This window comes from Arvicanthis niloticus, chromosome 5 (genome assembly GCF_011762505.2).
Source record: "Arvicanthis niloticus isolate mArvNil1 chromosome 5, mArvNil1.pat.X, whole genome shotgun sequence".
NCBI classification, from domain to species: domain Eukaryota; kingdom Metazoa; phylum Chordata; class Mammalia; order Rodentia; family Muridae; genus Arvicanthis; species Arvicanthis niloticus.
In genome coordinates, this window is record NC_047662.1 from 8224030 (window position 1) to 8243833 (window position 19804).

General features: G+C 52.1%; 1 protein-coding gene across 7 annotated transcripts; it reads right to left on the reverse strand.

Annotated features, from left to right (window-relative positions):
- Positions 1-309: 309 nt before the first annotated feature.
- Mthfr (methylenetetrahydrofolate reductase) lies at positions 310-19607 on the reverse strand. Of its 7 annotated transcripts, none has more exons than XM_076933766.1 (12): positions 19425-19607; positions 17031-17270; positions 15165-15403; positions 14292-14402; positions 11276-11469; positions 7777-8027; positions 7403-7537; positions 7124-7304; positions 6740-6922; positions 5752-5853; positions 4332-4451; positions 310-4091 (listed from the first exon to the last, which is right to left on the reverse strand). In XM_076933766.1, exons 2-12 carry the CDS (start codon positions 17258-17260, stop codon positions 3876-3878), a joined length of 1962 nt encoding a protein of 653 aa, XP_076789881.1. In that variant the 5' UTR covers positions 17261-17270; positions 19425-19607; the 3' UTR covers positions 310-3875. The 7 variants fall into 7 exon arrangements, with proteins under 7 accessions (XP_076789881.1, XP_076789879.1, XP_076789880.1 ...); XM_076933764.1 differs by having other exon boundaries at positions 19222-19607; XM_076933765.1 differs by having other exon boundaries at positions 17031-17273; positions 19425-19606.
- Positions 19608-19804: the final 197 nt, after the last annotated feature.

Below are 19804 nucleotides of genomic sequence, written 5' to 3' on the forward strand. Positions count from 1 at the left end.
GGGGCTGGAGAGATAGTTCTATGGTAACTAGCTGCTCTTTCTAGAGGGACCCGAGTTCAGTTCCCAGCACCCACATTCACATGGGTGGCTTACAACCCTGTGAAGGTCCAGCTCCAGGGGATCTGTTGACTCAGTGACCTGTTCTGGCTTCCACAGGGGCACACATATGTACACGTCCACACACAGAGGCACACAAAAATAAATCATGTCAAGTCTTTAAAAACAGCTATATAAAGACAGCAACTTTTTAATTTTTTTTGGAAAAAGAAATGTTTTTATTATAGAAAATAAAATAGAAAGTAGGTTTGTTTTTTTTTTTTTTTTTTTTTTTTTTTTTTGTACCAAAATGTCATCTTCAGACCAGAAGTCCTTAGCTCTGACATAACAGCAAGAGGCTGATGGCCTATCAGGACGGAAGAGATAATCACAGATGCCAGGTGCAAGAAACAGCACTGCCTACAGGTCTGGAGATGTAACTAGGGGACCCAGCCCAAGTTCCTGACAGGCTAGACACTGTTCCTAAGGACGATTTGGCATCACCAAGAGTTTTGCTTCAGATTGCCAGGAAGAACAGAATTAACTTAACCATCAAAGTTAACCATCAAAGTGGCTTTGCCTTTGAAATGGAATAGCAAGACTAGCGTTGCTGGGTTTTAGAATTTCTGTGTGGGCTCAGGGTGATAGCACACCATGGGGTCTCATGCTGTTTGACTTGTTGATGTTATAGGCTTTGTAGACCCAGCTTGTATATCCCAGGTGGCTTCAAGCTCATGAGGCAGCCTCTGGTTGTCTTGCCTCAACATCGTGAAATTTCAAGTATATATGCTTTCATTCTCTTGTTAGTGAAGACAAGGCTGGTACGCTGATAAACCAAGGTTTCTAGAAACACAGCAGACACTGAGAATGGCACTCTGGCTCCTGCTCTTTACCACAGGTACTTGCACGTCCAGGTGACCTTCCCTTGGCAACAGGTGCAGGTGGTGAGCTGTTCTGTGGTGCTAGGAGTCCCTAGGCATGTTGCATTAGGTGTGAGACCACATGGGAGAAACAAGGCTTCAGCAACACCCTAAAGCGTAATTCAGGAGCATAATGTCAATCTCAGGGCTGGCCTCCTGAGCTTGACTTCCACCACAGAGCAGCTATTATTGGACCAGCCTCTGCTCAGATGTCGTCAGCCAACGGGGAGGATGGTCAAGAGTAGTAGTGCCACGTACTGATGGCTCGCCTTGCTAGGGGGGAGTCTTGGGACTCCCGAGTATCAGGTGAACCCCTTTCTGCATACAGGTGGGAGCGTGCTTTTGGTCAGCAGGCTCAAGCCACTGCAGTTGACCCTTGCCCTGCTGTTCCCTCAGACTCACAGCTGCTGGTCACCTGTTCTAGAGTCTGCTGCCCAGCCTGACATGGCCACCCAGAGGAGGCATACAGAGGACCACATCCTGGGCTTTGATTAAGGAGCTGGGTGCTTGGGTCTCAGCCCTCAGGCCAAGCCCTGTGAAACAATGCTGCTGTTCATCTCTTCTTGAGTGTCCCAGCTGTTTGGAGAATCCCCTTCTTTTTTCATTAGAGCCTTGGGCCAGACCATCGTCTGGAGACTTGAGGGGTGGCTTCTTCTAAATCGACATATCATCTTTTCCCGACCCAATTCTCCTTTCCAGGTGACACAGGGAGAACCCTCTGCCCAATCCTCCAGTTCTGGCTACCACTGGCTGCATGGCCCTCTGCTGGCCTCCTACAGGACCAGGTGAGCTCTGCAGCTCTGAGACCAGGCGAGGCTCCTCAAAGATGGCTAGGGAAGGGTCAGCTGTGCATGGAGAGGAGTGCTCAGCCCGCTCAGGCCAGGGGCTTTTCAACTCTGGCAGGATGGCCAAGCCTGGGGCTCTTGCTCTTCACCCCTGAAGAGGCTATGATGCTCTTGGCCTGCAGGAATAGGCACCTACAGTGTTGGCAAAGCCGGGTTTTGCCTGGCAAGGGCACGGCAGCGCTGGGTAGATGTTCACTGGGTGGAGCCAGGGTCTTGGACCCTGGTAGGTGGCTTACTTCCTCTCTACCAAGCAGAGGCCCTGGGAGCAACTTCCCATTCATCCTATCGATCCCTCGGCTAACTGGAGACACTAACTGCATCTCACATACAAAGCCGTAGGGATGGGCTCTGTAGCTCAGACAATGGCACCTGGAACAGGCGCAGAGGACATGGTGGACAAAGTTCCTTCAGCTTCCGGTGGCTCAACAGCTACGCCACAGAGAAGACAGCTGGGTCCTTTCCCAGGTGACTTTACCTCATGTCACCCAGCCTGCCTTCCAAAACCAGTGCCACCTACAGGCTGAGTCAGGGAGAGGAAGGGGTGTCCCTGCTCACCACTGTGGGCTCTCCTCATTCAGCTGAGTTGGTCACTGGTTACAGAGCACACAGCCGGGACATTACAGCTCTTGACTAGTGGCCTTAAGTACAGTGCAGTGTCAAGTTCACTCAGTCTGAGAACCAGGCTGTTTGTGGCAGTGGCTCCTCATGCTGGTCCCTGCAGGGCCTGGGTCCAGCACAGCCGTCTTATTTGCAGGTCACTGGGCATAGCTTCCTAGGTCACAAGTCCAGTCTATTCTGAGCCTGGATGTTTGGGCAGAGACAGGGTGGGCTGGCTGCCAGGGCAGAGGAAAGGGCCTCTGGTTGAGACACACAGAACAAGGCTTAGGTGTCAGTCTGACAGGCCCAGTACAGGCCCTGGAGGGAGCCCGAGACAAGTGGCTTTTCTTCTGATGCCCTGCTTCCAGACCTTTGAAAAGTGGCACCAGTGCCTGGTAGCCAAGAACCTACAAGAAGAACTAGCAGCAGCCTATGACCCTGGAAACAGTTGACGGTGGCTCAGATGTAGCAGGCATGGAGTGAGCAGGGCCCAGCAGCAGCTATGAAATGTTCCTGAAAAATAAGCAGAACCAAGCCCAGCCTTCCGAGGAGGGAACAGGCCCGCTACGGTTGGAGGAGCCAGCGCCTGGAGCTCTGGGACAATAAAAGGTCCTCCCCATCCTGGCTGCTTCTGCTCAGTCCCTCCAAGGTTGCTCTCCCCTGCAGTCATCTAGGCCTGCTCCACCTAAGTGGCTCTATGGACAGCTTCCTCCCATTCCCTGACTCAAGCAAGCCCAGCAGACTGGGAGGCAGGCATCAGGAGCAGCCATCTGCAGCTGCCAGTCACTGCCCCAGCAGCCAGTCCTGAGGGCTGACTGGGGAGCAGTGCCAGAGACAGCTCCTAGTCTAGGCCCAACAGAGAAGACAGCAGCTGGCAGGAGAGTCTGCTCAGAAGCAGAGAGTGGGCTGCACACAGCCCTGCCCAAGTGAATCTGGTTACGAGGACAGAAAACAAGGCCAAGAGTAAACCTCCACTGAGGCCAGAATGCCTTTAACCCTTAAGGGGCACTTTCTTCCCAGCTACAGAACAGACACAACCTTCCGAAGCCCCGTGGAAGACATGGAACTCCTGCACTCTTTGGCCTAAGATGGCAAGAAAGCTTGTGTTAGCAGCCAGGCCTCTCCTGGGGAGCTGGTGTGTAAGCCTGCTGAGTAGGGAGGAGGTTTCTGTACCCTCATTTGCCACATCTCTTCCTATGTCCTTCAGGACGAGTGCCTACTGCCAGTCTCACATAGGCCCCAGGTCAAAGTTCACTTCCTACTGGCTGCCTTGGTGCACCGGTGTTGAGGATGGAGGCACCTGCCACTGTAAGAACATGGGCTGTGGGCTTGAGCAGAGAGCATCAGCCTCCTGAGGCAATGGGGCATCTCAGGTCCAGCCAGAGCCTGGATGCTTCCTGCCAGTCTAGCTGCCATTACCCTGTATGGAGAGATGAGGGAGATGGGCTCCGGGAGAGGAGGACCCTGGGATGCAGCCTCACGGGGCTTGTGCCTCTTTCTCCGTGGTGAGCCTGTTGAGCAGCTTGAACGTGTCTTCTACCACCTGCCACAGGCAGCTGTCCAGCGGGAACTCGTTGTCCACCAGGTTGACCAGGAAGTAGTTGTCATGGATGTACTGGATGACCATGCGCGAAGGGGACCCCTCCTCGTATAACTTGCCCCACTGCTCGATCCACAGGGCAAAGGCCTCATCCTATGTGTGGGCAGAGACACACGAGCAGGGTCAGCAGGGCTGCGACTTCCAGGTCTCCCTGGAAGAGCAAGACAGTGCCACTCCAGCCAGCCCAGAAATAAACACCATGTGCTAACTAACACAGGACCTCCTAGTCCAACTCTATCGTGCCTGGGGGTATGGTTTTCAGCCTTGTGTTTGGGACCATTCTCTGCCCAGGGCTCTCAAGGTAGCCAGGGTGCACGCCCTCCCACTCAGTACCTTCCAGAACATGAAGCTGATGGGATCCACCACAGTCGGCTGGATGATCTCTCGACCAGGGAAGATGCCCCATGTCACAGCGTTGGGCTGCAACTCAGGGGCATTAGTGATGTTCTCTCCCTGAGAACAGAGGCAGGGCATCAGCAACCTCACCCTGCTTGCATGTCCTCCTGGCCTGCCACCACAAACAGCATCACCCTCTACTTAAACCAGAGCCCTAGAGGCATCCTGACTGGACTTCTATTCTGCCTTGCACTTTTTCTTTAAACAAAACCAAACAAGGATTTGCTTATAATCCAGGCTGGCCTCAAACATTCTCTAGCAAGTGGCTGAGCAAAGCTGGCATTCCCCGGCTTTTCAGTTGCTTCTTATCTAGACCTACAGTAGCAGCCCGGCTTTCTACCTGGGCCACAAGGGTCCCCACTAGGTTCTGTGGTCCTTGCCACTCCCACAGTTGACTGCTGTGATCTTTGTAAAAAGAAATGGAGGCGCTGGGCAGTGGGGGTGCACACCGTTAGTCCCAGAGGCAGGTAGATCTCTGAGTTCAAGGCTACCTTGGTCTGCAGAGTGAGTTCCAGGACAACCAGGGCTACACAGAAAAACCCTGTTTCACAAAAACAAGAGCAAAAAATAACAAATAAATAAATAAATAAATAGGAAAAAGAAATAGAGGCAAGCCGCTCTGCCCAGGGAGAAAGGCTCCCTTTGCTTTAGGCAGTCTGCAGTTTCCCCACAGGCAGTGCAGTGCAGTGCAGAGCCTTTCTTTCCTTCTGCCTTCTCCCCAGAATGCCCTTTACTTGGTCTTTGTCTTTAAAATGATTCAGACAGGGCCTGGGGACGTGGCACAGTAGGTAAGATGCCTGCTACACACGTTTGGATCCTAGCACCCATATAAAAAGCTGTGCATGGCTATGCATGTGCCCACCACTCTACTGCATGGGGTAGATGGGCAGATTGCTGGGCGCTGTCTGTCAACAGTGCTCCCGGTTCAGTGAGAGATACCTTCTCAAGGGAATAAAGCAGAGAGAAACACAGCAGGGCATCAGACATCCTCCTCTGGCCTCCAGGTGAGGGCACATGCATGTGCGCACGCGCGCGCGCACACGCACACACACACACACACACACACACACACAACCTGCACATAGATTCAGCTCACACAGGATCCCTTCTAGATCCCTGAACATCTCCAGAGCGACATCTCTCCTCTGGAGCCTGTGGCATCCTACACTGAAGCTGCCTTTCCTACTTACACAGATTCACGGTATATATTCATCTACCTCACAGTCTGGGGGCCTGCCTCCATCTGGTCTGTCTGTTTTGTGCAATATGCCTGGTTTGGGCTGGGCATTTGAGGACTGTCAGAATAAATGTAGGTCTTCTCAAGCCTCGCTGCCATCTGAGCAGGGAGCTGGCTTACCTTCACATCCACGATGTGGTAGTTGACTCGATGCTCATACGTTTTCAGCACTTGCAGAAGAGCCTCCACGGTCTCACGGGAGGTGAAGAACTCTAGGTAAGCCTGAGGGAGAACACACCCATCATGTCAACCCTGCTCCTTGCTAGGTTCTCTGCCTTCTCAGCCTGCTCCAATCTAGCTCCACATCTGATTAAATCTGCCCACTCCGTCTTTCAGCCAGATGCCTGTCCTCCTAGCCATCCAGGGAGAGGACCGTAAAAAGTGCGGGATCAGAGGTGGCACTGTGGACCAGGATGAACCATGGAGTTGGGTGAATGCAGAAGGAAAGAGGCTTATCTGTGTGGAGTGGTCCAAGTGGGGGTAAAAGCCACCTCTCCAGCCACTAAAGAGAAGCCTGTGAGGAGCTAAATAGAGGCCTCCACTCTGACAAGCTTAGGATGAGGGAGGAGCCTGGCACAGGCCAGCCTCCCCAGCTATTGGATGAGAACAACACCCATAGGGCCGGGCAAGGCACTTCTGTCTGCAGAGGGCCTCTGCCTTCATTCTTTAGAAGGTTCAGAATACTGCAGGGTGGGTACAAAAACCCAGAGGAGGAAGCCAGGTTTGGGGATATACCAGGGGGAACAGCAGGGGTGGCACCTAAATCCAGGACTTACAAGTCCAAGGCTCAGGCCTTGCTCCAGAGTAATTTAGCTCCAGCAGGGCTGGGATTAAAGTCAATCTCGTTAGCAGTCAGAGCTCCTGAGAGCTGACTGTTTCCTTGTTCTTCCTCCAGGCAGATCTTGCCATATTCTCTATTATATTTTGCCCCAGAATGTAAAATATCCCCTGGCCCCAACCAAACTGGTATGCACAGAGCCTGTTAATTTGCTCTGCTCTACAGTCATTCAGAATGCAGGGCTGGGGGGGAAGGCCCTGGGGTCTATGTCAGTTTCCGGGACATGGAGAGTCCTGGAGAGGCTGAGGAGCTTCAAGCATCCTGACGTACCTTCTGGAAGACATAGCCCCCACTGGGGCCCCAGCCCACGACAGGGTCCGAGGATGGCTTTGCGTTGATGTTGGGCTGGGAGTTGATGGTGAGGATGCCCAGCCTGTTCACCCGAAGCAGCTCCTCCTTCATCAGGCTGGTCTCCGCGGCCAGCGGCTCATCGTTCCAGGGCAGGCAGGTCACCTGCAGGCCACGCTGAGCTGAGCTAGGGCAGCACTGAGTTGGGACTGACCCAGTCTGTCTCTGTCTCCACGGGCTCCTCAGTGGGATCTCTTACCCCTTCCCTCAACTGAGGTGCACATCTCCAGGAGGGGAAACAGCTCAGCCCCATGTCCAGCCCAAGGCTGAGATGAGGCTGTGCGGTTTCCTCCTCACCCCACTCACTCTGTAGCCATAGCGATTCGGCTCTCCTGAGAGGTAGTGCTCAAAGACTTCAAAGACACTCTCTTCGCTGGTGAGCTCCTCACCCCACATCTTCAGTAGCTCCTCCCGGGGGGACTTGCTCTTCAGGTAGAAGAGGTAGTAGTCTTTCAGCTCCCCAAAGGCTGGCGAGGAAGAGTTACCCCTGTCAGAGTAGAGGGCACAAGGCACTTTGCTGTAAATCCTGCCCCTAATTCCACCCAGGCACCAGAGTTCCTAACAGGGAGTGGCTTTTCTCCTCACCATCGGCCGTTAGGAAACTCATCCCAGCCCTGTGTGCGGTAGATGTAGCTTTTTGGTCTGGAGGCCCAGAAGATGGGACGCACATCTTCCTCCCGGCGCTTGGGGTGCGCACTGACAGCCCAGGGCAGGGGGCGCCTGGTGAGAAGGAAGAGGGAAAAGCCAAGGGCTTAGGTGGACTGAGCTAGAGTAACTCACCAAGCCTGGCTACTGCAACCTCTCTGAACATTACTGCATGTAGAAGCTCTCTTAGGTGGAGAGTGGAATTGGGTGACCCTGCTGCCTGTGGCACCTAAGGGCATCCTTAGTGTGGGATTGGTACTGCACCTCTGCTGCTCTGACTCCCATGGGATATTGCTCCAGCTTCCACTTCTCACCTGGGGTCCTCAGTCCACATGCCCAGTTGCTTTAGCACCTCCATGGTGGCCACCTCGCGGTTGAGGGTATAGAAGTGGAGGCCTGGCACCAAACCACTGTCCAGCAGCTCCCGGCACAAGCTCACAGCCAGCTCAATGCCGTAGTTTCGGATGGCTGCATCATTGTCTTTGATCGGCTCAATTACATCCTTGATCTTCTGTGGCACCTCCAGCTTGGACAGTTTTACAAGCTGCCGAAGGGAAGAGTAGCCCTGTCCAAGACACAAGGGGAATGTGGTCATCTCTGTTCCGCTTTATCGCCTTCCTGGTCTCTTGGCTAGTCAGTGTCACAGGAAGGGCCTGAGAAAGGCAGGTGGTATTGCAAAGCAGTGCTTGGCCCACCCTACTTTCTCATTTGTAGAGTCTGGGAGCGGCCTGCTGCGTTCCTGCCAGCAGCGCAAGCCAGGCCTTGAGCTCAACACAGCAGTCATCTAACTCAGTCACCCCTAAGCCTCACCAGCCAGTTGTCTGCCAAACTTAAGGTTTAAATAATAGATCCCACCTCAGGTTGTGTCTTAGGGTTTTACTTGATGTGAACAGACACCATGACCAAGGCAACTCTTATAAAGGACAATGTTTAATTGGGGCTGGCTTACAGGTTCAGAGGTTCAGTCCATTATCATCAAGGTGGGAGCACGGCAGGATCCAGGCAGGCATGGTGCAGGAGGAGCTGAGAGTTCTACATCTTCATCTGAAGGTTGCTAGCAGAATACTCACTTCCAGGCAGCTAAGAGTAGGGTCTTAAGCCCATGCCCGCAGTGACACACTTACTCCAACCAGGTCACGCCTACTTCAACAAGGCCACACCTCCAAATAGTGCCACTCCCTGGGCCAAGCATATACAAACCATCACATTCCACTCCCTGGCCCCCATAGGCTTGTTCAAACACATGAGTCTATGGGGGCCATACCTAAATATAGGATAATAAAAAAGTACATTCAGTCCAACTTCCAAAGTCCACAAAGTCTATAGCAGTCTCAACAATGTTAAAAGTCTACAGTTCAAAGTCTCTTCTGAGATCCATCCAATCACTTAACTGTAATCCTCATGGCAAGACAGGAAACCAGCTGGGCAAACTCCAAACTCTGCATCTCCATGTCTGATTTGGTCAAAGTGGTCTTCAGATCTCCACTTCTTTTTCATCTTTGTTGACTGCAACAAACATCTTTCTGCTGGGCTGGTTCCACTGCCTGTGAGCAGCTTTCCTTGGCAGGTATCCACGGCTCCAGGATCTCGAACATCTTGGAGTCTCCAATGCAACTTCAATGTTACAGCTTCTTCTTTCAATGTCTGGGATTCACACATGATCTTCTAGGCTCCTTCTAATGGCTGGCATCACTTCTCCAGTCTGCCCTCTGTAATAAGCTCAGGTTGATCCACTCCACTGCTGCTACTGTTCTTGATGGTCATCCTATGGTACTGGAATCTCCAATACACTGTGGTCTTTTGCTGCAACTAGGCTTCACACATAGCCTTTCAGGCTGCCTCAGCTCCTTTGCATGACCCCTTCAGTCCTGGGCTGTCAACTGCAGCTGAAGCTGCACCTTCACCATTGGCCTTCCATGACCCCTCACAGTGCCAAGCCTCAGCTGCTCTCCATGACCCCTTCATGCCTTTAAACCATTACCACCTCGGTGACTCTTACACATTACCCAGACCAGCTGCAGCACGAGGTACAACCTTGGCTACCTTAGGAACACAGCTTCTTTGTGCTCTCAGAAAAGGCTTCCCAGAAGATTTCACCTCGGTGGTGCTGGTCTCTTTTTAATCACCACTAATTTCTCAGCCCCAGCTAAGCAGCATCAACTGTTCCTGTAGTCCCTCTATTCTGGACTCTAAAGGCAGAGCCATGTGTCCAAAGCTGCCGAGTTCTGCTGCTTGCTGGGGCTGGAACACGGCCCCTTGTTCAATTACATCATCACCAGCTTTCTGTTTTCCAGCTCCTTCACTGCCTAAGCTTCATAGACCGACTTTGAACTCAGAGATCTGCATGCCTGTCTCCTGTGCACTGTGATTAAAGGTGTGATCCACCAACCCTGGATTTAAGTCTTTCTTCACCTATAACTTGCTCTGTACTAGGCTGGCCTTGAACTCAAAGATCTGCTTGTCTTTGCCTTCTGGGATTAAAGGCTTATACTACCATGTCTGGACCTAAACTTAACTGCGTGGAATCTTGCTCCAAAGTCACTTCTTCCTTAATTCAATTTAATATCTTTAACACAGGATTCAGCTCCATTTTACGTCCTGGTGTCCCTTTAATACTCAAACTATATAATTTGTATTTTTCCTTTCTCCACTTTCTGTGTTTGTTTAAAATGCTCTTCATTAGACTTAACCAGAGAACAAAGTCTCTGTTGGGCATTTTTGTGACTTCCTTTGTCAATGCAATTAATCTGAGTTTCTTCACCTTGGTCTCAGGCAGACTCTTTGGACAAGGGCAAAAAGTAGCCACATTTTCCACCAAAATACCACAAAAGCAGTCTCTAGGCCACTGAAATTCTCCACTGAAACCTCTTGGGTCCACACAACTGAAATCACTCTCAGCAACAAAGTCTTCCATATTCCTACTAGCATAGTCCATTAAGTTCTGCTTAAAGCATTCCACTGCTTTCCAAATCCAAAGTCCCCAAATCCACATTCTTCCAAACAAAAGCATGGTCAGGCCTATCACAGCAGTACCCTACTCCTGGCACCAACTTCTGTTTTAGAGAGAGTTTCCAATGCTGTGAAGAGACACCATGACCAAGGCAAGACTTATAAAGGTTCAGAGGTTCAGTCCATTATCATCAATGTGGGAACATGGCAGTATCCAGGCAGGCATGGTGCAGGAGGAACTGAGTGTCCTACATCTTCATCTGAAGGCTGCTAGCAGAATACTCACTTCCAGGCAGCTAGGATGAGGGTCTTAAGCCCACATCCACAGTGACACACCTACTCCATCAGGCCACACCTACTACAACAAGGCCACATCTCCAAATAGTGCCATTCTCTGGGCCAAGCGCATACAAATCATCACAGGTTGTCACATCAAAATCCCTAGAAGTGAGGACTGGAGACTCAGTTGTGGGACTACCTTATTAAATGTATCTGGTGAGAGTCAAGGCTGGAAAACACTAATCTTATTGACTTTGAGATTAAGAGTCTCATGGAGCCAAGGCTGCCTCAAACTCCTGCTCCTTGCCCTCTAGATCCAGAATGCTGGGATTACAAGTGTATGCCATCAGGTTAAGCTTAACCAAACTTCTGATGAGAGTTAATAATCCCTCTCTGTACAAGCCCTTTATAGACACCACTGGTGTCTCAAGGGTGACAAATGAGGTGACCAAATGCAGCATGTGGAGAATTCCCGATGGGCATCGAGCACCACCGAGGAAGAACTTATGCATAACCCGGGGGCCTGAGCCCTGGCCCAGGACAGTGCACTGGAATGAGGGAATCAGGTCCTCCAGAGCCCCTCACCTGAATAGGGAAGATCCCAGGCAGGATAGGGCAAGAGATGCCTATCTCTGTGCAGGCCTTCACAAAACTGAAGAAGGTGCTCGCCTCAAAGAAGAGCTGAGTGATGATGAAGTCGGCGCCTGCGGATACCTTCTCCTTCAAATGCTTCAGATCATCCTCGAAGCTCTCCGCATCGGGGTGGCCTCTTGGGTAACCTACCAGGGGAGAAGAGAGTAGGGAGGCTGGTCTTAACCTACCTGCTCAAGGAGTGAAGACATCAGAGAGCCGGGGGCCTGAGCAGTCCTCAGCTCAGGCACTGCAAGTGTTCTTCCCAGAAGCAGTGGGCACTGGACCTAAGGAGCTGGTTCATGTGAGTTCTTGGTTTTGGATGAGGATTGAACCCAACATCTTACCCATGTTAGGCAAGCATTCTTGTGTGTGTGTGTGTGTGTGTGCGCGCGCGCGCGTTTGAGACAGTGTCTCATTATATAGCTATGTAGCCTTGACTGGCTTAGAACTCTGGATACCAAGCTAACCTGAATTCAAAGAGATTATCAGTTTCTGCCTCCCAAATGCTATGCTTAAAATAGCACTACACCCAATCTTAACAGTATTTTTTTAAAAAAAAATTTTAAAGTACATATGACACCAAAATCCCTCTGAACACCGAAAGGCTGGGAATCACATTAGGGCTAGAGAGATAGCTCAGCTGGTAGAGCACTCACTACTTTTACAGACCACCCCCTTCTGGCCTCTGTGGGCACCAGGCATGTACATGTGACACAGACATACATGCAGGCAGGACAAACATACATATAAAATCATACTATATGAAGACATGAAGAATGAAATTTTGCTTCAAGAAATGAATAGAGGCTGGAGAGACAGCTCAGTAGTTAGGAGTGCTTACTCTTTTATAATCACTCACACACACACACACACACACACACACACACGAGGCACAAAGTATTTTTTTTCATTGCAGTCTGATTACACAAGGGGGTGGGGGTGGGGACAGTGGGATAATCTTAAACTGACCATGCAGAAGATGGGGTTTCCAAATCCAGAGACTGGGACCAGAGGCTGTCTGATCCCATTGGTGGCTTGTGAACTACAACTTGTCCTCTCAATGACCAAACTCATTAGAAGGCAGAAAGGTAGGAAGTCACAGCTTTGAGGCAAGCTCGGTATGGGGGAGAGGGAAAGGAGAGAGAGGGGTGGGAGAGAAGGAGAGATAATCCCCTGCCTGAGCTCCACCAGGAGCAGAGCGAAGCAGAGAGCCAACCTGAAGCCAGAGCAGTCTGGAAGCCAAGCTGCTTTACTGTGATAAGGTCATTTGGTTCTTAAAAAACCACAGTCACCAAGGATAGATGATAGAAAAAACTATTGTGTGGAGATTAGGCACCAGAACTTCAACTTTGAACAGCAAAGCTCTTTCCAATGGGAAATTTCTGAAACCACACAGCTAAGCAGTTTGAGCATTGCCAGGCAAATTCATATGTGCCCACAGTTGGGCTTCGATCTTTTTGCTATGATCTTTTTCTGCCATGACCAGCTTGGTAGTTTATTTTTTTGTTTACTTTTAGTCTTATGCGTATGTGTCTGTGTATATGTGTGTGCTGGTACCTATAGAGGTACTGGGTCCCTAGAGCTGGAGCTACAGATGTTTGTGAGCCACAGGGTATGGGTGCCTGAGGGTACGAGTGCTAGAGTGCTAGAAGGGTTCTCTGTGGAGCAGCAAGTACTCTGAGCCACTGAACCATTGCTCTACCTCCTGGATACTTTAACCACACAGCTTTACCATCCACTTTACAACAGGCAACGCACAGAGCCACTTGACAACTGTGAGCTCAGGGCTCTGCTAGGCTCGCCTTACCGCCTTCTCACACCCACAGCCAGAGCCCTGTGAACACAGTCCCCATTGCTGCATCCAGGCCAGCAGGAGCAGCGACAATCAAAGCGGCCAGCTATGCCTGCTCCTCCAGTTCCTTAGCAGTGTTCCCCAGTCTTAGCCAGTTATATAGCCTGCTGAGAGGAGAATGCATGCACATGGACGTTGGAGAAAGCCCAAAGTCAGCTGCAAACTTTGTTTTTTAAGTGAGTCTCTCAGTAGGTAAAGGTGCTTGCGGTTAAGGACTGACAGAGTAGAAAGAGAACTGATTCCTGAAAGTTGACCTCTGACCTCCACTTTGTGTTAACGTGCGCGCCCGCTTAGGCATTTATCCATTTATCTATTTTGTCAGTGATGGAGATGGAACCTGGGACCTGGCACACATAATCTCTCTAGCACCAAATTACAGCTCTGGATTTTTTTCTATTTTTTAATTTTTTCCTGGACAGGGTTTCCCTGTGTAGCCTTGGCTGTCCTGGAACTAGCTAAGTAGACCAGGCTGGCCTTAAACTCAAGAGAGATCGGCCTGGAGTGCTGGGACTAAAGGCTTGCAGCACTACTACCTTCCCACTCCAGCTCTGGATTTCCAAGACAAGTTCAGGCTGGCTTTGAACTTGTAACCTTCTCTTCTACCCACCTCCTCATTCCTTAGAGCAAGGACTAGAGCTAAGCCAGTGTGAGTCTCATTTCCTAGAAACCAAGAGCTAACACTGAGAGCAGTTAGAGGCTGTCTGGAGCTGATACTATATACACACAGAAACAGGACTCAGGCACAGACAGTACATCTGCGAGGGCCTCTCATTCAGCAGATACACAGGACCCTGTGGGTACAGAGGGAGTGAAGGACCTCAATTCCTGACGCCTTTCAGGGCCCAGTGAGTCCTGTCCCTAGAGTCTTTCATAACACAGCCTCTCCCTCTCTCCCTCCCTCTCTCATGAGAAGATGGGGCACAGCAGGCAGAGGAGGGAAGCTTTGGGAGTGGGAGGAGTGCGGGGTGGGGGAGAGCAGCAGGTGGCAGGAGGCCAGGACTGGTGCCATTCAGGTCCCCTCTATGTCCCCTACTGTGTACCCACCTAATGAACACATCCTGAACTGAAGGCTCGCTAGCTATCCTCTCATCCTGTCCCTTCCCTGTCCTCACTCACCTGCCACACAGATGTCAAAATAGTCGCCGAACTCGTTCCGGATGTGCTTCACCAGGTCTGTGGCATAGCTGAAGCCTCCTTCCTCTGCTTCCCAGTGGTCACCTACAGGGTCTGCAGGGTTGCTGGAGGTCATGGTCACTGGGTGTCCCCTGACCTCCAGAGTCTTCTTGTTCCCTCTACCTACCCCTACACTGGGCTGTGGGCCCCTCAAAGGCAGAGACTTCCTATCACGTGAGTCTAGCCTGACACCTGAGCAGGAGATGCAGGGCAGTGGTCAGTTGTCGGATGTCTACTATGGCTCACTCTGCAGGTGCCCCATTGGTGATGGGACCAGAGAAGGTGTAGCTCTCCACTGAGCGTGGAGTATTGGAAGGCATGGCTTTCCACTGAGCCTCGCCTCGCCCTGATGCCATGGGTGCGGTCAGACACCCTCTGCTCTCTCAGAGCTCCTGGATTCTGGGTGTATTTTCTACTCATCCTGAGAAGGATTTCTGTGGTGGGAGCAGAAGCCACAAACCGCCCCCTCCCCATCAGGCTCCCACCTCCCACCCTTAAGTGCCCTGAAGATAGTAGGCGCTCAGTTGCTCCTGGGAAATTCCAACACAGGATTCTATGACTAGGTCAGACAGTGCCACAACAGACTGACGGCCCTGTGTAATTGTAAGAGGGTTATCAGGCACAAGCCACATCCCAGCTGAACTGTATACAGGTCAAGCTGTAGAAGCGGCCATCCCGCCTGTGTGAAACCCACAACAGACTCATTACCCACAATGGCCACTGATCCTCCTGCAGCAAGCTGACCCTGACTTTTCTGGGGACAGGAAAGCCTTCAGGAAAGCAAGAACCCAAAGAGGAGGGGTGCTGGCACCACACCTCCCCTGAGCGCCATTATGTTCTTCAGGCCGAGCTGCTTGGCTCTGTGCAGATGGCCTGTAATCTCCTCCTGGCGCTGCTGGCAGCAGGTCATGTGCAGGATGGTTTCTAAGCCACAGTAGTTTACTGCTGTGCTGGCAATCATCATGGAGGAGGTCTCTTTGTCTGAGCCAGGGTCTCCAGCTGGGTGCCAGGTAACATCTACGAAGAGGGGGCCCCCTGCTGCCATCCGGTCAAACCTGTAAGGGATTTCTTCCTTAAGTGGTGCTCCTGGGGGAAACGGCCTGCTCACTCATCCTCCCTGGGGCAAGGGAGCTGGAGCAGCAGAGAATGCAAGTTGGTAGCAGAGCACTGTGTTCACTCCCCAGACGCTTTACCTAAGTGTCTCTCTGAGCCGCAGTATCCTTGTTTGTGAGATGCGGCAGATATCAGTACCTACTCGGCATCCATCAAGGGTCTGGGTCAGATGATTGTGCAGCCCTGGGAGCAGGGCCTGAGCTCAGTGTGTACCGCTACGATTACCACCACACTGATGTATGACAATGCTGCTATTTCATGTGAACAGCGCTCTGTGCTTCTCAGAATGCAAGCACACTAGTTTTTTTTTTTTTTTTTTTTTTAAGAGTATTGACAGCTGAGGGCTTGGGAATCTCAGCAATGGTGGGCAGAGAGCCTCACTTCAGGAAAGGCAGAAAGAAATCAACAGAGGCTTGTACTGCTCTCATGGCCTTCTTGCAGCAGCCATGCAGCAGTCCTGCAGAGGAAGGCTGAGCTCCTGAACTCCATTCAAAAGCTCCTGCAGGCACCAGCACTGTGTTAAAGCTATCATGGTGTGTTTACACATCCGGGCCTTGATGTCAGGACCGAGGGAGCAGCACATGGCAGATACAGATTGAAAAGCATTCGTGTTTGCGGTTGTTTCTGAGACAACGTTTCTGTCTCACGTAGCCCAGACTGACCTCAAACTCCCTATGTTGCTGAGAATGCTCTTTCTTTGCTGTTTGTTTTCGAGACAAGGGTCCCACTATGTAGCCCTGGCTGTCCTAGAACTCACTCTGTAGACCAGGCTGTCCTCAAACACACAGAAGTGCCTACCTCTGCCTACCAAGTGCTGGGAATAAAGGTGTGTGGCTGTCCACCAGGCTATCCTTGACCTCAGATCTGCTTGCTTTTGTTTCCAAGTGCTGGGATTACAGGCATGTTCCCAAATTTAGGGTTTCTGATAAGCTATATACTCACTCCATCAACTTGGCTATACTCCCCCCCTTTTAAGACAGGGTGTCATTACATAACCCTGGCTGGCTGGCCTGGATTCAAGGTAGCCTAGGCTGGCTTTGAACTCACAGTTATCCTCCTGCCTCTGAGTGTTGGGATTAAGGCGTTACCAGTATGCCTGACTTTCCTTTCTCTCATCTTTGCTGCAGGACGTAGCACAGGGGTCTTGTGGTCTAGCAAATCACTCTCCGACTTGACGAAAAGGAACTGGAATTCAGAAAGTGCTACCACAAAGCATGTGGTGTTTCCTGATTTGGAAAAGCACGCTTTCTGTGTCCAGCTAGCTCAACACATTCCCTGAGCTGCGAGTGTGCGGTTTGTTGACTTCCTAAGGTCCTCATGAGCCAGCCCCAAGCTCTGCCAAAGAATGCAGCCTGAGAGTGAACGTTTTTGGCTTACTGAGAGTGCGCCCAGACATATCTACGGCTGCTTTAGAGGGACTTTCACAGACAAGAAGTTTTAAGTCGCAGACTAAAGTCCCCGCCTCGCTCTGCTTCCTCCTGCCTCCCCTCCCCAATGCCTTTTCCTGCCGGGTTAAAGGGCAGCTTGCATTCCCCTGCACCGACCCCCACTATTAATCTCCCTACTCACCTTGAGATGAGGTTAACAGCTCCCTCAGCAGTCCGAGGAGGGAAGAATTCCAGGGAGAACCACTTGTCACCAGAGTCCATTCTGCGCCTCATCTTCTCCCGGAGTCTCTCGTGCCGGTCTGGGTCCAGGCTGGGGGTGGAACATCTCGAACTGTCCTTGGAGCTCTCACTGCCGCTGCTGCCCTCAGATCGGGGGTTGGGGCTGCCACTTCCTCTGGCCTCATTCACCATGGCTGGATTCCTGCTGTAGAGGGTGGGGGGCCAGGGGTATCAGAGGGCTGGTAGCCAAACCCCACGCACACCCAACACCTGAGTAGGCAGCTCTGGTGGCGATCACTGCTTCGTCAGCCAGCACGGTTGTTGCAGCTCCTACCCAGAGGCTCCGCGCTTTGCCCCCCTGCTGTCGTCTGGCTCTTTGTAAGACCACCTCCCACTAAGCACTGAGCTGCTCTCGGGACCTTCAGCTCTCGGGTCCTTGGTGACAGCTACCTGATAGAGGGTGGCACAGAAAGCCTCAAGAGGCCAGCCTCTGAGGCCCACATCCCCAGGGATGGGTAGCAGTGCCCAGCTGGAAAGACCTTGGCTTTTTGATGGTTCATCCCGATCTGCTTAGACCCAGAGTAGGGAAGGAACCTTTCCTAGAGGGTGTGTCCAACTGGGCGGAGCTGTGACAAAGAGCTGAAGCTGGGGCCTCGCAAAGGGGCGGGAGTAAGGTTTCCAGGCTGGAGAAGGCTCAGGCGCAAGTGAAGAAGGAAGACGAATGGGGGAGGGGAGGAGTAGGCAGGACTGCAGGGGTTGGTGGAGATTAGTCTAGTAGATCACTAGATTTTTCCCTCCAAAGAAAGAATAGCGCACTGTGGCTGGCCCCGCCTGGAACATAGTATAGGCTTTTTGCAGCATGGCTAGGCAGCCTGATCTCCTGAGACCACACTACTTCAAAAAGACTGTTGTGTCATGAGCTAGAACTTGACGGGGGGGGGGGGGGGGGGGGGGGGGGGGGCTGGGGGGGAGACTGGGCTTGCAGAAGCGGGTGGACTGAAGTCACCAAGGGTAGAGATTTATGTCCAACTCTGAACAAAGGTTGTCCCCTCTGTGCCTGCCCTGCTAGCCATTCTCCCTAGACACGCTAATTAAGTCCAAAGGATCAGTGACCACAGTCTACCACATATGCAGTCCCGGTTACGGCAACCACAGCCTGGCTAACGTGGCATAGGGCCATATTGCAGTCTAGTCTGGAGAAGAAGACAAGCAAACACTACCACTGCACAGTGATGGGCAAACACAGTAGTGGCTATCTGTGTGGTGACGCGGAGCAATAGAGGAACAGCCGCGTCAGGTTCATTTCTTTCTAGAAACTTCCACCTCTAAGTCAACGTACCATTTTGGGTCTCACCCTCAAGAATCAGAAGAAATCCATTGCTCCTTCCCCTCCCAGATTCCAGACTCAGTGCCAGTGTTATTCCCAATCTATCTGTGCCACTTCTATTCTGACCTAAACCTGCCAGGTTCTCATGGAGAGTGAGAAAAGACCTTCCTCCTCCATCCAAGGGAGATGCCTCATTTTCACCGCTGGAACAAAACCTGAGGAGCTGGCTCAGGCACAGCACAGTGCCCCAAGGTTTAATCATTTCTAACACGTGCTATACATCAACCAGCGCTCACAGCCTATGCATTATTGTGCTCCCTATCACACAAGGTTGAGCCTGTGAACTGACAAGAGACTAGTCTTAGGCGTGGCATCCCCAGCGCCTGGCAGTGTAGTAACAGGCAGTACTCACTGGACCCCAAACTGCCAAGACCTCCGGAGCAGTCTCAAAATGCCCCGCTGCCACCTACTGATCATTTAATTAAGACTGTGGCAAACACCGAGCCCAGAAGCATTGCGACAGGTGTATGTAGACAGCAGGAAGCCATGGGCACCTGGGCGTTGAAACTAATGGTCTTCTGTTCCTTTCCAGATGCTTGTCAGGGAGGCAGGTTTAAGAGACTATGGCTCCCAGGCATGACAGCGCACACATTTAATCCCAGCTCTCAAGAAGCAATGGATCTCTGAGTTAGAGGCCTGCTCTACAGAGAGTTCCAGAACAGCTAGGGCTACACAGAGATACTGTCTCGAAAAACAAAACAACCAAACAAAATCCCAGAGAGCGAGCGAGAGAGCTAGACAGACAGATTCTATGGCAGGCAGCCACCTTGGTCTGAGGGATGGGAATCGGGTCACCTGGTCAATGGGTCACAGGCCGGGGCGGGGATGCGGGTCCCAGACGGCTGCAGGGGCTGGATCTCTGCCCCAAATCCAGGACTCCTTTAACTTTGGGATACCTCCGTGCAGGTAGTGGGGCTGGGGTGACAGCCACCATGAGTTCATAGGCCCTAGGAGCGACCGAGCCTTCACCTGCAGAGGGCGGGCCAGCCCCCAACTGCCCGCCCACAGGAGGTCTAGCCTGCGGTGGGGGTGTTCCGGCCTCCGCGAATCCTTCCGCGGCGTCCCAAGCCTCTTGCGTTACCTCCGGCGTCCGGTCGCTGGCGGCGGCGGTGCCACCTTCCTAGAGCATGCAGAGAAGGCGGGGCGTAGCTGTCGGTTGCTAAGGGAAACAAGGACGAGCGACAGGCGGAAGCCACAAAAGACGATGTCCGGAAGTCCCGCCCCAACATGGTCGCGCCCGGAGGTCTCTCGGGAGGCCAGCCGAGTACTGCGTCATGTGACGCGAGCTCTCGCCCCACCCGTCTGCAGCCACTCCCTGTCTCCGGACCCAAAGCTCGAGCGGGCCACGT

What these genes read in the sequence shown, in the direction of transcription:
- Mthfr (XM_034503038.2), bottom strand. Translation starts at nt 17,628, where the DNA reads ATGAACCATCAAAAAGCCAAGGTCTTTCCAGCTGGGCACTGCTACCCA. An exon ending in TCTGTGCCACCCTCTATCAG is followed by an intron (nt 17,274 to 17,518) that starts GTAGCTGTCACC and finishes CACCCTCTACAG; the next exon opens with CAGGAATCCAGCCATGGTGA. An exon ending in ATGTGGACTGAGGACCCCAG is followed by an intron (nt 7,538 to 7,776) that starts GTGAGAAGTGGA and finishes CCTTCTCACCAG; the next exon opens with GCGCCCCCTGCCCTGGGCTG.